Source organism: Leuciscus leuciscus, assembly GCF_965113295.1.
Source record: "Leuciscus leuciscus genome assembly, chromosome: 7".
Taxonomy (NCBI): domain Eukaryota; kingdom Metazoa; phylum Chordata; class Actinopteri; order Cypriniformes; family Leuciscidae; genus Leuciscus; species Leuciscus leuciscus.
This window is the reverse complement of record NC_138731.1, coordinates 15,245,028-15,261,154: the sequence shown is the minus strand read 5'-3', so window position 1 is coordinate 15,261,154 and position 16,127 is coordinate 15,245,028. Positions and strand designations below refer to the sequence as shown.

At 36.8% G+C, this 16,127-nt stretch overlaps 1 protein-coding gene across 4 annotated transcripts in view; it reads left to right on the top strand.

Annotated features, from left to right (window-relative positions):
• Nucleotides 1-16,127, top strand: part of myo1b (myosin IB) — a 104,258-nt gene that overhangs the window by 80,640 nt on the left and 7,491 nt on the right. For 2 of the 4 annotated variants that reach the window (XM_082175291.1, XM_082175290.1), the window contains exons 15-22: nucleotides 1,291-1,353; nucleotides 1,744-1,944; nucleotides 2,612-2,838; nucleotides 3,280-3,480; nucleotides 5,688-5,781; nucleotides 12,497-12,646; nucleotides 12,775-12,843; nucleotides 13,604-13,690. In XM_082175291.1, coding sequence (XP_082031417.1) covers nucleotides 1,291-1,353; nucleotides 1,744-1,944; nucleotides 2,612-2,838; nucleotides 3,280-3,480; nucleotides 5,688-5,781; nucleotides 12,497-12,646; nucleotides 12,775-12,843; nucleotides 13,604-13,690 — 1,092 coding nt within the window. Of the gene's footprint in view, nucleotides 1-1,290; nucleotides 1,354-1,743; nucleotides 1,945-2,611; nucleotides 2,839-3,279; nucleotides 3,481-5,687; nucleotides 5,782-12,496; nucleotides 12,647-12,774; nucleotides 12,844-13,603; nucleotides 13,691-13,917; nucleotides 14,005-14,823; nucleotides 14,911-16,127 lie in introns of all 4 variants that reach the window. The other 2 variants (XM_082175288.1, XM_082175289.1) reach the window with 2 other exon arrangements.

Genomic DNA, 16,127 nt, shown 5'->3' with positions numbered 1-16,127 from the left:
GTTTATTGTACAGTACTAATTACACTGTCCTTTTGTGCTGTGATTGTGGGGACGGAAACAATCCCTCACTCCAGTCAGGGTAAACACAATTGTCCCTGAAGAGCTTGGAGCTCTGTTTGCTTTCAGAACTCTTGAGTATGTGCCCTGACGCTGCCGTGACCCCTGCACTGTGATATTACACTCTCTGGCTTCACTCCAGTAGAGTGCATGGGAAAATACCACCGCTCTGGAGACTGAGGAGGGATGCAGGGGTCTAGGGACCAGTCTGCCCCGATCCACATTCCTCATTCTTGAACCCTCCTCCCGCTTGCATTTACCTCCTAGTTTGAGGAGCTTTCACACAGTCCAATTAGCTCACAGCTATTTTCCAGCTTGTTAATCCAGTGTGGCCTTGATTGGCTCTGATTTTATGTTTAAATCTATGGCCCATTCCATAGTTCTGTTATGGGACATATAAATTTACACTCCAGACCCTAAATATCATAGTTAAGTCACCTTAATTTATATAGAGATTGTTTCAAATCAGCTTTACAGTGATAAACAGGAAAATGATGGGGGGGATAAACCTTGGGATAAACCAGGCCCAGTCGGGGGACTAGTTCTCTGGCCAGACTAACAAACATTTCTAACAACAGAAAGAAAGAGTCATGAAATATAACAACATGGACATCAAGCCAATGTATTGGCTTAAACTGCATGGCTGAACTGCATACCATCATAGAGAACATTGTTGTGTTTATGACAGTTTTGTTGGCAATTAATTGGCATAAATAACATTTGATTTAGCTTTGTTTTGTTTTTTTATCTCTCTTCAGTGTAAGTCATTTATCTATTATATTATTTTATTTTCAAGCTTTGTAAACAAACATTCCTAATGTATAATAGAATAGCTGAATAATTAATGGTACTTATTTACGTTTAATGTCAACTGTATTTATTATTAATATTAATACAAATATTTTATTCATGTTAATTATTAATGATAATATTGTTGTTGTTGTAATGTCATTCACTTTAATAACCTATTTGTTTAGTTATCTTAAATTAGACGTGAATTAATTTGCAATTAGATCAAATCATTGCTTCTAGACAGTTGAGAAATAATCGTGACAGGATTACTCCTTTGTGTATTGGATATGTGTTGTTTACCTGTTTAAGTATAGTAAAGCTTGTCTGTATCTTTCCTAAACCAATCAGGTTTGACTGTTGACAACAGGATTTAGCTTAAGTTGGCGTTCTAGGAATATTTCTCTTTAGAAAGTTAAAACTGATGACTATTTTTGTCTACAGGGTATTGAGTGGACCAACATTGAGTATTTCAACAACGCCATCATATGTGACCTCATCGAGAATGTGAGTGTTTCTGACAGTAGTTTTACAAATATTGCAAACCACCATCTGAGACAATTGTGTCTTTGTTACTGTATCCTAAGTTATCTCTTCATTATAGACCTCATGAAAAATACTTGCAGAAACTGCATACACCTTATTTTGCAACACGGAATTAAGCAATTTTCTGTGAATGTATGAGACTTCCGATGTATTAGCTGCAATGATTAAATAACTGTGTATTTACAGTTTATAAAAGGTTCATTTTTGTCAGTTTTAAGTAGGAGACTAGCATAAAGATGGTCTCAAAGCTACAGACATGGTTTAAATCCCACAAATTTACAAAGTACAGTATCGATTTATTTTTTATTTAATTTTTTTCATAATTCATAATTATTCATAATTTGTTTTCAGAACAAGAATGGGATTTTGGCCATGTTGGATGAGGAGTGTTTGAGGCCAGGCACAGTGACAGATGAGACATTCCTGGACAAGCTGAACACCGTGTGCGCTGAACACCAGCATTTTGAGAGCAGACGGAGCAAAAACTCCAAATTCCTCACAGACCACAGTCTGCCACACAACTGCTTCCGCATCCAGCACTATGCTGGAAAGGTGAGGTCATAAACAGCTTCCCTATTTCTCAACTCCAAGTTCTCACTCTCTTTTTTTCATAGTTTTGCATGCAAGGCCATGGAAAACATGCATCACATGCTCACAATACCTTTTTACATAAAATGTTGTATATTAAGTTTTTGAAGCAAAGACATGATTGCCACATGCTGTGTGACCCACCTATGATTTATGACGTGAATATAATGAACTTTGAACCTTTTAATAGCATTCTTCTGCTAAATTGTGGAGAAGATCTCTTATTTGACAATGTTGACATCACTGTTAAATGGTTTTCTTAAAGTAACAGCTGTTCGGTATAACCCACATCCAACAGTCTATGGAGTTGCAATGATGGTTTTAAATTTTAATATCTAGATCTACAAAAGCAATCATTCATCCCAAAATTGGGCACAGTGTAAAACATGCCCTTTATACATGCAAAGTTTGGTGAGTGTTCACCATAGAGATAAAAAGTTATAGCTGTTCAAAGTGAGGAAAACTAGTAATGATGATGGGAGGAGCCAGAGGGTTCCAGCATACAAAAATCTGAGTTTACTTGGACAAATATTTTTTAACCCACATTGTGTGTTTTTAGAAAAAAGCACATTGTAAAGATCTGAGAAGTGTATAAAGAAGAGTTATTTAATATAGTATTCTGTATACACAGGTGCTGTATCAGGCGGAGGGATTTGTGGATAAAAACAATGACCTCCTCTACAGAGATTTATCCCAGGCCATGTACAAAGCCAATCACAGCCTGATGAAGCTTCTCTTTCCTGAGGGAAATCCAGCTAAAGTGAACCTTAAGCGGCCCCCCACAGCTGGATTCCAGTTTAAAGCCTCAGTGGGAACACTCATGAAGAACCTGCTGACTAAGAACCCCAACTATATCAGGTAACAATCACAAACCTTCTGACACTGACGTTGTGATGACATAACCATAATGGAACATTAAATTGCATTGTTTTTTATGGATTATCATTTTAATTAAACAGCAATGTAAGCTTAAAACAAATAATAAAAAAAAAATGTATATCTAGTTTATTTAGAAACATTTAATTTAAGGGATTAAACGGATCATAGTTGATCTGTACGGACGAGGCTCCACGGTTCGGCACGCATGCGATTTCCAGATTATTGCAAGTTTAACCACCATTTGTGTGTGTTTATAATTTGCACGTTTTGTCTTACCAGTGCACACATTCAATAGATTTTAAATTTTAAACCATTTTTTTGCTGAAATAAAGTTAAATAAAGGGTTTCTGAAGATTCACCCAATAATTTGTGATTTTCTATTCAAAGTTGAGAATATTTATTTATGTCTGTGTTGTTCAGGTGCATCAAACCCAATGACAAGAAAGCAGCCCACATTTTCACAGACTCACTAGTGTGTCACCAGGTGCGCTACTTGGGTCTGATGGAGAATGTACGCGTAAGAAGGGCTGGTTATGCTTTCCGCCAGGCCTATGAGTCTTGCCTGGAGCGCTACAAGATGCTCTGTAAGCAGACCTGGCCCCACTGGAGGGGCCCAGCCAGGTTAGACCCCCACTGATCAAGAATGTCATACAGGTCTTGTGTGTGTGGTTTTGTTTTGTTTTGTTTTGTTTTGTTTTGTTTTGTTTTGTTTTGTTTTGTTTTGTTTTGTTTTGTTTTGTTTTGTTTTGTTTTGTTTTGTTTTGTTTTTTGTTTTTTAAAAGAACTCTTCTGCAGGCTTTAATGTTTTTTTCTCAACATGCTGTTCAGCTGATGTCATTATATTGTCATCACATTTGAGATTTAAGAAGATCTTTCAATGGCTGTACCTCCTCCTGCATGACCTTTTTATTCATTTGTAGATATTTAAACATGCTGTCTCTTGTTTTAAATCTCCCTTCATGCTTTGTAAGTTTAAAGATTACCTTAACTTCGCCTGGCTACAGAAAATAAGTCCTCTTTCAAATGTACTTGTATCTGATGGCAAACATGCCAGGACAGAATTGGCCCTCATAACTGTCACTTCTAGACACCGAGTCATTTCACTGAATTGTCTGATAGGAGAATTTAGTGTTCATGGAGATTTGGACTTGCACATCTTATCATGTTATCTTTCATTGGAATGTTATCATCATCTCAATGCCGACTGTGGCTAGACTATGTTTTACTTTTCATTCAGATCACTCAGACACTGTTTGTTATCTCTAACATTGTGCATGTTTCTGTGCTAAATCATACTGTGCACCTTTACTTTGTTTTGTCTCCTTGCTTCATTATTATTATTCTTTTTTTCTTTTTTTTTTTTTTTTCTTTTTTTTTGTTTAACAGAAACTGTCCAGTGATGTGCCCAAAGTCTGAGACTACATTGAAAATCTTTTTTTTTAAACCTGGAAATAAATGTCAAAGTCTTTTGTAAAACGCAGAGCCGATCCTGACCTCCCTGGGGCCCTAAGCAAAATTCTGTTTAGGGGCCCTCATACCTGACCCGTGAGCCATGAACTATTTGCCATTGCCACACAGTCACACCTGACACCCAAGTGTTCCCACTACAATCCCTCCTTTAACTAGTTCTAGTGAAAATGTAATTCCTGATATCAGAAGACATTGTTACTAGTAAAAAGTTAATTCTTAATATCAAGAATTCACATTTTAAATAGTACAAATTGAATTATTGATATCAAAAATGCATATCATGTGAATGAATAAAAGCTAAAATGGCGCCATAGCATGTCACTGTGTTTTTAAATGATAAAAGTAATTCTTGATACTCTTGATTCTTGATGGTTATTATTTACTGAGGGATGTGCATCCATATTGACCAGAATCTCCAGCCAATCAACATTTTAAATTCAATGGAGCCTATCAATAGTCAATGTCAATACATTGCTTTCCATATTGCATTAGTGCAGAGTTGTAACTAAACCTTGACTTAGCGACTAGATAATCATCGTCTTGTTTTAAAACTATAATGAGGAGTGCCATCACGCCCATATTGTACTGGTCCCAACTCACAACAGATGTTTCTGCTGGAAAGTGCGCGTTTCATTTCATGCACGCGCATATGATCGCATGTTAACGCGCGACGCGGTTATCTTTTCCGAGCTGCAGTTTATAAACAAACACCGTTGTCCTTTGTCGTTTATTAAACATAATAAATCAACGCACATCAACTTAACTTTAGCCTACTGTTCTTTGCTGACATCAAACTTTGAGAGGAGAGCACACAAGTCTACCTGATAACTGTTGCCGCAATTAACTCTCATGGTGTTTTTTTCTCTCTCTTTTCGTGACCAGAAAGATAGTTCCGCTTCATTTTCTCATCGATATTGTAAACATTGATTGACGCGCTTTGACACGAGGGGAGGCGGGGCCTTGAGTAATTTGCGGGGCCCTACGCACCTTGCGTAGTGTGCGTATAGGGCTGATCGGCTCTGGTAAAACGTAAACCAACGTTATGATGTAAATGATGAAAAACAGATTCTGCACTATTTGTGATCTTGTTTGTGTAGATCTGGTAGAGCGTTGCACTAGCAATGCCAAGGTAGTGGGTTCGGTTTGCAAAGAATGAGCATATTGGCAAAATGTAATTCAAAGTTGCTTTGTATAAAAGCATCTTCCAAAAGTATAAAAGAAATAATACCAAATACGGTATTTTTATTAAAATTGTTAGAATTAAAATGCAATTTAGTTTCAGACATTTGTATCCCATACTTATATGCTTTTTGTGAATATATTGGTTGACTGACAGTTGGTGGCTTATTTATTATCAGGGAGGGTGTCCAGGTTCTCCTGACAGGTCTGCAGGTTCATGCAGAGGAGTTTGCCTATGGTCGTTCGAAGATCTTCATCAGGAACCCCAGAACGGTGAGTGAGTTACTACTCTAAGTTCATTGAGTGTGATTTGGAGTCAGTTACACAGAAGATGGCTCTAGCCAGGAGAATATATTCTCTATATGGCTCTATTCCACTTCCAACATGGCGATAGGCTTGGATTTGCACAATTGATACGCATGATCTCTCAAGGTTTTTTAAAGCTTCTCAAACAGGAAGTCATGTTCTTTCAGGCTTCTCTCATATAATTAGTAGCAATCGCCCTCATGAAGGAAACGCAAACAGGCATTCGCACACATGGTTTCACTTATCCCCCCCCACACACTTTAAGCCTTGGGTGTCAGTCACCGATCTAGCAGTACAGAGCATTTATCTTCTCCTTGTCCATTCCTCCTGCATAATCTCCCATCTCCAGATTTTCATTCAATGCCAGTGGAGTTAGAGATCATGTTTGACCTCTAGGGTAGACATTAGTCTAGTCATCATTCACCTCTTTTCTACCAAAATGAATCGGTGCACGGAGAAGTGACCTTTAAACTCACCTGTATTTCCAAATCCAGTCATTTCAATAGGACTTTGCATGATCGGGAGTTCCACATTAGGGTGAAAGGTTCCCCATTCAGATTTAGCTCATGTTCAAGATAGTCAAGTGAATTTACTGTGTTGACAAACATAAAGCTGCTTGGTTTGAAAGTAGCTTCTGCGTGTGCTGTGCTTTATATATAGCTACACTATTGACAGACAAGGGACCTGTTTTTCCCACTAAATCTCATCAAATGGTGCACCTTTACTCCTGGTTTTGAGAACCTTTTTTAACCAAGATTTTTTTTATTACAATGTTGATCTAGTTTTGTTTGGCGTTGTTACTGTTAACCTTTGACATTAACAGTTTCTGTTTCAAGAAGCCCAGCAGCTTTAAATTAAGTCAAGTCACCTTTATTTATATAGAGCTTTATACAATACAAATTGTTTCAAAGCAGCTTTACAGTGATAACAGGAAAATAATTAAATGATGCATACAGTTCATTTCGGCTGAATGGCATCTTTACAAGAAAACAGTGTCATTGTTTAGTTGAAGTCACTTCAGTGTTGATTCAGATCTGTTTGTAAAGATCATCAATTGTTAAATTAGTTAATTTCATCTATAAAGCAGTTCTGCAGAAAGACATTGATGTCATTGTCCAGCTCAGTTTAGTTCTCATCCAATAGTGTCAGTACAGTCAGATCAATAATATTGTTGAATATTAAGTTTCCCCAACTAAGCAAGCAAGAGGCGACAGTGGCAAGGATCTCAATCTCCATCAGGTTACAGAATGGTGAAGAAAAAACCTTAGGAGAATCCAGGTTCAGTCAGGGGACCAGTTCTCCTCTGGCCAAACAAAGCAACATGGTCTGGTTTAATTCCAGGCTGCATCACTAGTCATGGATTAGAGTGTGGATTAGTATCATTCAAAATATTTCATTCAGTTCCTTCTGCTTGAAGATTGGATTCATCACGCCGTTATGGAGACGAAGCTGGCCATCAGGGTTTGTCCAGAGACATTTTCTGGTTATCATGGTCTTTACTGAGGATCTGTGCCGATGGCTGTCTGTTAGACAAGGTCTTCACTGGGGATTGGCTAGTTGGCATGGCCTCTGCTGACATATAGGGCTGCATTGTCGTCGTGTCTAGGTGCAGGTCCATCATCTGGATCCGGCTGACTATGTCATCTTGGCAGAAGGATGAGACAGGTAGACTAATATTAGCATAGATTGGATGTTGTGAGAAGTGTTCCCAGTTACATTTGACCTACTTTATGCAGCCTAATAATCCTTTAATGGATTTGAATATATAGAAATGTGATTGTGTGTTATGTGTATGCTAGGTTAATGAGACATGTTTTAATCTAGATTTAGACTGACAGAGAGTGTGTCTGCCTCTCAAACAATGCTAGGAAGACTGTTCCAGAGTTTGGGCACTAAATAGGAAAAGGATCTACCGTCCGCAGTCTTTTTAGATTTTGGACTAAAAACTACAATAGAGCTTGCTGAAGTACTGAGGCACTAAACCATTTAGATCTTTATAAGTATTTAGCATGATTGGAGTACGGAGCCAATGCAGTGGGGACAGAACCTAATATGGTCATACTTCCTGGTTCTAGCAAGAACTCTAGCTTAGGGGTGTGTGATTTTTGATCATGATAGATTAAAATGTCTCCATTATCTGCTTTTAAAGAAATATCGTGTTACAGCGCAAAATCTATCAGTTGCAGTTCTGGCGCCGCTGTCCCATCATACTGTACAACTCAACAACTCTACATACCTTAACATAATGTTAACGCAGAGGTAGGGTTACGCTCATGTGACATTGCAGTTATTCACAATCACGAAAGTTTATTATTTGCATACGTTTTAAAGCCTTGCCGGTTAAACAATTTATTCGGGCACTTGTTCTGACATGCGCTTTTCTGAGCGTGTACACCCAAAGCTCGCGCACACTGAAAGCCTGTCAAACAGCGCTTGAGTAACAATCGAAGTAATCTTTCGAGTCTTATTGCACTTAAACTGTCAAATACACACAAGATTTGCATAAACACTGTCAGTTATGTCTTAAATAAACATAAAACAGTGTGGAGAAAACCGGATGCGTGTCTCTATATTAGATCCGTGCATGAGGTCTTAAAGTGACTGCAGCCTACCAAGCATTAATGACAAACGGCAGCATGTTTATAATTATAATCAAACAACGAAAGACAAATAGAAAACCACTAACTGCTCTTCACTGTATAAATTAAATATGCTGAATTTATTTAGTGAAGTCTGTGTATTTTTATTTTTACATTTGTTTATTCAATTTCTTACTTGTATGCTACTGTTAAATACACTTATGTGAAAAAATAAAGCAGTGTTTATTTCTTTTTTTATATTATATTATATTGTATATGTAATGTGCATCTTTGTCCTTATTTTTTATAATAAAGATAAAAAATAAAATAAAGATTCTCATCTTCGCCCACCCCTACTTTGGCCTAAATGGTCTTTCATTCCTTTTTCTTTTCGATTTTGTTACCTTGTGAGGCTACATTTTTAAAACAGGGAAATTAGTTTTGCTGTGCTGCTCAGTCACATGCAAAATAGTAAAACCAACAAGAAAAAAAAAATCATAGAATCGTGATCTCTTTTTTTTTCTGAAAAACAATCGTGATATGATATCTTTGCCATATCGCCCCACCTACTCTAGCTGCAGCATTTTGGACCAGCTGGAGTCTTTTTTTATTAAGCATGCAGGGAAACCACCCAGTAAAGCTTTACAATAATCTAGCCTTGAGGTCATGACTGCATGAGCTAACTTTTCTGAAACATTAAATATGTGTAAATATGTGAGTGATTTGCGCGTAAAGAGACCTTCCCGAAAACTCTTCTCCTGATTCACAAATACTTCGTAAACGTCCGATGTGATAGTGAAATGTGTGTGTGTGTTAATGAATTCCAATCAGTCGTAAATGGGACGCGCGTGCACGCTCATTCTCAATTACCATAAATCCCGCCCATTAAATCCGACTGACAACTATATATGGGCATCATATTATGACACCAAACGAAGGATTTCAACATGTCTTCTCAAAAGCGAATAAAAAAGAGAAATTTCTCAGATGCAGAAATTTAAGTTTTATTATCAGAAGTTCATTCAAAACGCCACATTTTATTTTCAAGCGTACATGGCGTATCAGGTCCTAATAAAAAGGAAGCTTGGCAGCATATTACAGATGCAGTTAATGGAGTTTCATCTGTTAATCGAACAGTCCCAGAAGTGAAAAGAAAATGGTTCGACATGAAGCTTGACTGCAACACTTGTGACTTGCGGACTTGTGTTCCGTTTGTAGATGCTATTACTGGCTCTCATAATAAAAGTAAAAAGAAAAACCATAGGCTATGTAATTACTAATATAATATTTTTTCAAAATGCTGTGTAAATATGTACCCGATTAAGGTGAATTAAAATGCAGCCTTCTTAATGAGCAAAACGTTCGGATGTTAAACGCACTATTTACGCGTGGCTGGGAGCAGGTGTAGATTTATTTCGTACCAACTAACATTTGGAAAATACGAACATTTTAATGAATCCGAAAATTTACGCCAGAAGCACTTTACACACGATTTACACACAAATTCGTTCTGCTCGTGTTTCATGAATGAGACCCATTGAGAGCATATGTCATTTATTTAGTGTGTGTGTGTGTAATAAAGATGGAAAAAATGTTTTACAAATAATAGAAATGTGGCTTTCAAATGTAAGATTGCTATCAAATAACACACCCTGGTTCCTAACTGACAACAAAGACGTAACCATCAAGTGTTAGAGAGTATTCTAGGTTATTACATGCAAAGTTTTTGATCCAATAATTAACCCCTTAACTGTCACCCCCCTTTTTGAGAATGTACATTAAAATGCACTATTCAAGCTTAAATGGTTGTAATTCAAGAATGCTTTGGAGTATAAATCTAAGTTTGGTCTTGTTTTAAAGGGAAAAAATAGCAGATTATGGCTGAAGTGAAAGCACTTCAAAAAATTAAAGTATGAAAAAGTTATGGAAGTTTAAATTTACATTAAATCAAATATATTTTTTAAATATTTTTTTATATATAAAATATATATTTTACAAAATATGTTTTACAAAAAAATTACTATAAAATCAAAGCCATATATCTAACCAAGTTGTGTTCTAAATTTGAAGTTGATATCACAAAAATTGAAGTTCCTATGAGATTTTGTTTAGGCGTATTACCAAAAATAGCCACCGGGTGTCATTGAATTCCATTGAATTTAACTGTATGCATTCTAACATAACAAATTAATAAATTTCTGTCCAAATATCACTTCTGTCACAAAATATGGAACCTTGAGACTCAGACCTTTCTGACAATGTGTTTTGTCAAGATTAGGAAATATTTTTATCATAAATTATGAAACATAATGATGCCCAAAAGAGGAGGAGCCTGATAAAATAATTTAGAGTACCGTTTCTATGGTAACACAATGTCCAATTTCAAAACAGTTTTCACAGGATGAATTCTGAGATCGTAAGCTTTCAAATGATACCTAATTTATGATAACTACTAAAATATGTAATGTAATAAAAAAAGGCGATAAAAAAAATAATATAATATTTTAGAGGATAATATATATATTATACTTTTTAAAAGATAATATTATTTTATATTTTTTTATTGACAAATACTAGATTAAATGTTTTATTATGAACTTTTAGCATGAAAACCAAAGTTTCAATTATTAAAAGTGTGTGAGTCGACTTTTTGTGACAAATGCCAGAACTCCTGTTATGATGTAGATTTTTTGAGGTGCACTCTTGTCATAAATTCATCTATTACTGTTCCTGCAAAAATTGTAACAAAAAACAGTGCTGAAATATCTATTAAGGAGTCTTAGACCATTCCAACGATATATAGTTTGCCATGATTAAATTAGGATTTAATTGTAATATAGTGACGTAAACTTAGGCGTCCCGTATACGGGACGGTGACAGTTAAGGTTAAAACCTGTATTTTTTTTTTTTTTTCTAATAATTTAATAGTAGGAAATGACTAGTGCATTCTGTTAGTTTCGTAAATTGGAATGTTTCATCGGGCCACGAAGAAATATGGAGCTGAGTATCATCAGCGTAACAGTGAAAACTGAACAGGGTAGCATGTACAGGGTGAAAGCAACGGTCCTAGTACTGAGCCTTGCAGTACACCATACTGAACTTGTGGTTAATATACCTCTTCATTTACTGACAAGTATGATTTGAACTATGCTAATGCAATTCCACTAATGGCAAAAAAAAAAAAAACTTTTTTTACTGACTCTTAAATTTGGCCTCAGTGAAGAGAAAACAGTGAAGGTGGGAAAGGTTTGACCGACTCTGTTAATAACTACTTAAGTAGAGGATGCTGGTCCCACAATGGCTGGAATTTATTTTGCTGGTCTTGGCGATCATCGTGTGGTCTAACAAATGTTCTCTCCATCAACTCTCACGGTTTTGTCTTTGGGAATTTGATCATTTATATCTTAGTTTTGCTCACATTGCGCACAAATCTGATTTGTTTTTTCAAATCTGATCTTGTTCAAATCTGAGGCTGACTGTCTGTGCTGTCATTTTGCAAGGGATGAAATCTGATCCGTTCATTCAGACAGTGTGTATCTACATCAGTTGCTATAGTAATGACATCAGCTCAATGCCAACAGCTGAGAGTATGAAAGAGATGATGATGAATGTTTTTTTGTTTTTTTTCTTGGCACATGTCCATCATGACATATCTGTGCAGTGCTGATATGTATCAGCAATGAAGGAACTTTTACACATTCTGCATATGTTGTGTTTGAAACTGCTCATTCAGGACCCCTCTGTCATTCACTGTCATTCAATACATAAGATGAGCCCCATGTTAGTGTGAACAAATTAAGAAAATGACAGTACTGCACCTGTCTGTGGTGTTAGTCACATTTCACCCCTTATGATAAAAAAAAAATATTTTATTTGCTTTTCCAAAATATTTATGTGAATATTTATTTAATTTTTTTTCAGATTTGCAAAAATCAGATTTTATTTTTTATTTTCTTGTGTTTTTTGTTTTGTGTATTGCTTTTTGTTTTGTCTTTTATTTTGTTTTCCTGAGTCACATATGCCAAAAATATCAGATTTTTCCTGCCTGCCTAAAATGCCTCTAATCTATTCTTTATTTTGATACTTATATATTTTTTCTTCAGCTTTTCTTCTTGGAAGAAAAGAGAAGGCAGTGCCTAGAGGACTTGGCAGCACTCATACAGAAGATCTACCGTGGCTGGAAGTGCCGCACTCACTTTCTCCTGATGAAGAAGAGCCAGGTGGTGGTCTCCGCCTGGTACCGAAGATTTGCGGTGCGCTTCATTTACTACACTTTTCATAGAAAACCTTGATTGTGTTCAATATGATTCATTGTTTCACAGGGATCAGAGGCAGATTTTTTTTTTATCTCAAGATTGCTGTTGTTGTTTTTTGATTGCAGCAACAAAAGAAGTACCAGAACATCAGGTGCTCTGCCTTAGTGGTTCAGTCATTCATCCGTGGATGGAAGGTAGGTTTCTGGTACACTGCATTTCATTTCCTTTAGCAAACAAAGGCCAAATTCACATTGCAGCAAAATACGGTTGTCAGTCTAGTATTTGAGTCCTTAATACAGTTACGTTTACACACAGTTAAGTTATTTAGGGGAGAGACAACCGCATTCCAAGCTCACACCCATACATTTTCAGGACCAACAACCGCATTCTCTAAAAAACCTGCGCTGCGCCATTCACACAGCGCAGAAGTTGTTTGTCACGTCATGCAATGCAAGAGAGATGCTCTGCTATGAACAAACACATATCTACAATGTGTTGCGGGTTTTGTCTGTGGTTTAGCTTTCAGTAACTTACAGCGATGGAGATATGAGCTGTGTATCATCTGAAGGTTTTAGATCCAGTTACTGGAGCTGCTACCGTCAGTTTTTTGTTCTATGCGCAACTCAAATGCTCCGCTCTCCACCCAAATATAAAAACTACTGTCAGTTAATGAAGATCTGATGGATGACCTTCTCATGTTTATGGACTTCGCCATCTTTAATATTACTTTTTTCACTGTCGCTATGTTTACTGGTAAGAGAATACAGTCTTGATTCCTGTTGCACGTTTACTAGCTAACAGTCAGTATTCAAGATGCTACTGTAAGATGCTGTTTGATCAGGACATTTCGAGATTCACACCTATAAATAAATGCGGTTGTCAATCCCAAAAACTGAGTGTGAATGTAGCCAACGGGTCTGTCCCCACGATGTAACGGTAGCCCTTCTTTCACAGGCCCGGAAGCTTCTGCGTGAACTGAAACACAAGAAGCAGTGCGAACAGGCTGTCACGACTATTTCAGCCTTCTGGCATGGAACTCAGGTACTGAACTCCGTTTCTCTATGAATAAGGAGGTGAAATGATAAATTGTGGGGTTAGATTTTCAACACCGGAGCTTCTTGCCTTCTTTTTTCTCTCTAGTCCTAATTCACTTCTGCTTTTGATGCGACTTACTCTTTTCAGTCACTCTTTCCTTGTCATATTTCTGACTTTAACCTTTGCCACCCTATCTCTGCTTCCACGTGGCCCTCCTCGGCCAACATCCGCAGGCTCGCTGGAAACTGCGGCGTCTTAAGGAAGAGGCACGGAATAAACACGCTGTGTCTGTCATTTGGGCAGCTTGGCTTGGAACTAAGGTATTTAACAAGCCTGCCAAATGAAGTCGTGTCCCATCCCACCTCACCTCACTGTTAATGACATACCTTTTGTTTGCGTGTGACTAACTGTTTCATCATCTTGTTGGTAACGTCTTGTGGGAAACGATGGGGAAATACTAACATATTGTTATTTTGCTGACATTGAGTTGAAACATCTGTACCCAGAAAATGAAAACTGATGAATCCAAGTTGCATGTATGAATCTTATGTTCTTAAAACTAACCCTTTTTTTTTACTTCTATATAACCCTTAATAACCCTTTAACAATATTCAAATGTTTTATCACTCCTTTATTTATTTGCATTTTGGAACTTGTGATGTGTTTCTCCTTTCATGTTTTGAAGATTTCAAAACTGTACCGAAAACTCTGAGTTGATTTTGGTTTTAAGAACTTAGGTCTCCTGCAGTTTCTAGTAGCTGTTATCAAGCTAAATGTTTTTTTAAAAAGTGACTGATGTCTGTCCTGGCTGGCCATGTGGTTATTCTCAGTGTCACTCACTTGTTGCAAAAAAAAAAAAAAAGACGTGGGCCATATATGCTGATATAGATATAACTATTTACAATAATTTGAGCCCCTAAGGGTTCATTTAGACATTCCAATGTTACATTATTAGAACTGATAAGCAAGAATCAAGAAGTCCAAATACATTACTTCAGTTCAAATACAATGAAAATTTGACTGATTTACAAAACTGATTTAAAACACACTTGTGTCTTTAGCTTCTGTTCTTAACACTTTTCCACCCTCTTTTCCTTCATTTTCAAAAAAAACAAAAACGAAAACATCACTCTGGATAGGCTCGAAGAGAACTGCGGCGCTTAAAGTATGAAGCTTGCAGTAAACAGGCCGTGTCTGTCATTTGGGCCTGCTGGCAAGGAACTAAGGTATTCACCACTGTCTGTGTGGCATCCCGTCACTCACTTAACCCATCTCTCACCTTCATGTGTTCATGAGGTGGACCGGATCATGACCCGTCTTCCCTGAGCTCATCCCATATGTTGTGCATGCCGATATATTCAGGACCCCACAGCATGAATCATACTTGCACTTTATTTTAGCTCATTGTAAGAAATTAGATGGAATGGCAGAGGATGGGAGCAGAAAGAGTATGGTCAACGGGTATTGCATTGGGGGTGGAACCAAATGCGATATTTTAAGCTTCTTTTCTCTGACTTGCCGATGGATTAAAGCTCATCCCGACGGTCACCCTGCAGAGCGGGCCGATTCCCACGCAGCAGGCTTGCATCACAGCCGGATGACCTCTGTCCTTACCAAATGCACCATTTTATTAACTGATCCCTAAGAGTGAGTCTGGACACCTTATGTTTGGTCATATCTCACAATATCCAGTGAATTTCTGCAGCATGGATCCGTACATTTTGTCGCAAGGTTTTTACTATAGTTATAATAGATATATGGTTTTCTGAAAATACAAGGTCAGTTTTTTTCACCCCATCATTATTTTCTTTTTTACTTTTTACTTACTTTACTAATATTTTAGGGCTGTCAAAGTTACTCTGCCAAATGATATTATATAAAAAAATTCAAAAACGTCCCATGTATCAAAAGCTAAAACTCCTTTTTAATTTATTTTAAATAAATAATCCTTTGTCCAGTTTAAATTTTTTATTTAGTTAAAATGTTTCTTTTATCATTTTTAGTGTCCATTAATAATAATAACCATAGTCAGCTTGTGGGGTCAATAAATTGACGCTTTACTTTTATTTGGTTTAAAACTATACGGTAACCAAAATCCACAAATAGTCTCATGTTTATGCTAGTGTCACAATGGACCAGTCACTAAGGAATTTTGCATATCCTGATTCTTTGATTCATGGTTATTAAAGAAAAATGACTTGATGAATTGCAAAACCTTTGATAAACTAGTGATTATCAATTTAATGTAACAACTATAATATGCACGTTTTAGAGCCCATCTGCTCTGCGAATGAGTGCTACGATGTGTCATTACTGCAATGCTTTATAATTGATGTACTTGCATGCAGTGTCACCGTCTTCATTTGTTATAAGAGGAACGTTCTGATTGCCTGAATAACCTCACGGCAGGCTTGATGAAGATTAAGATAGGCTTGTCTAATAG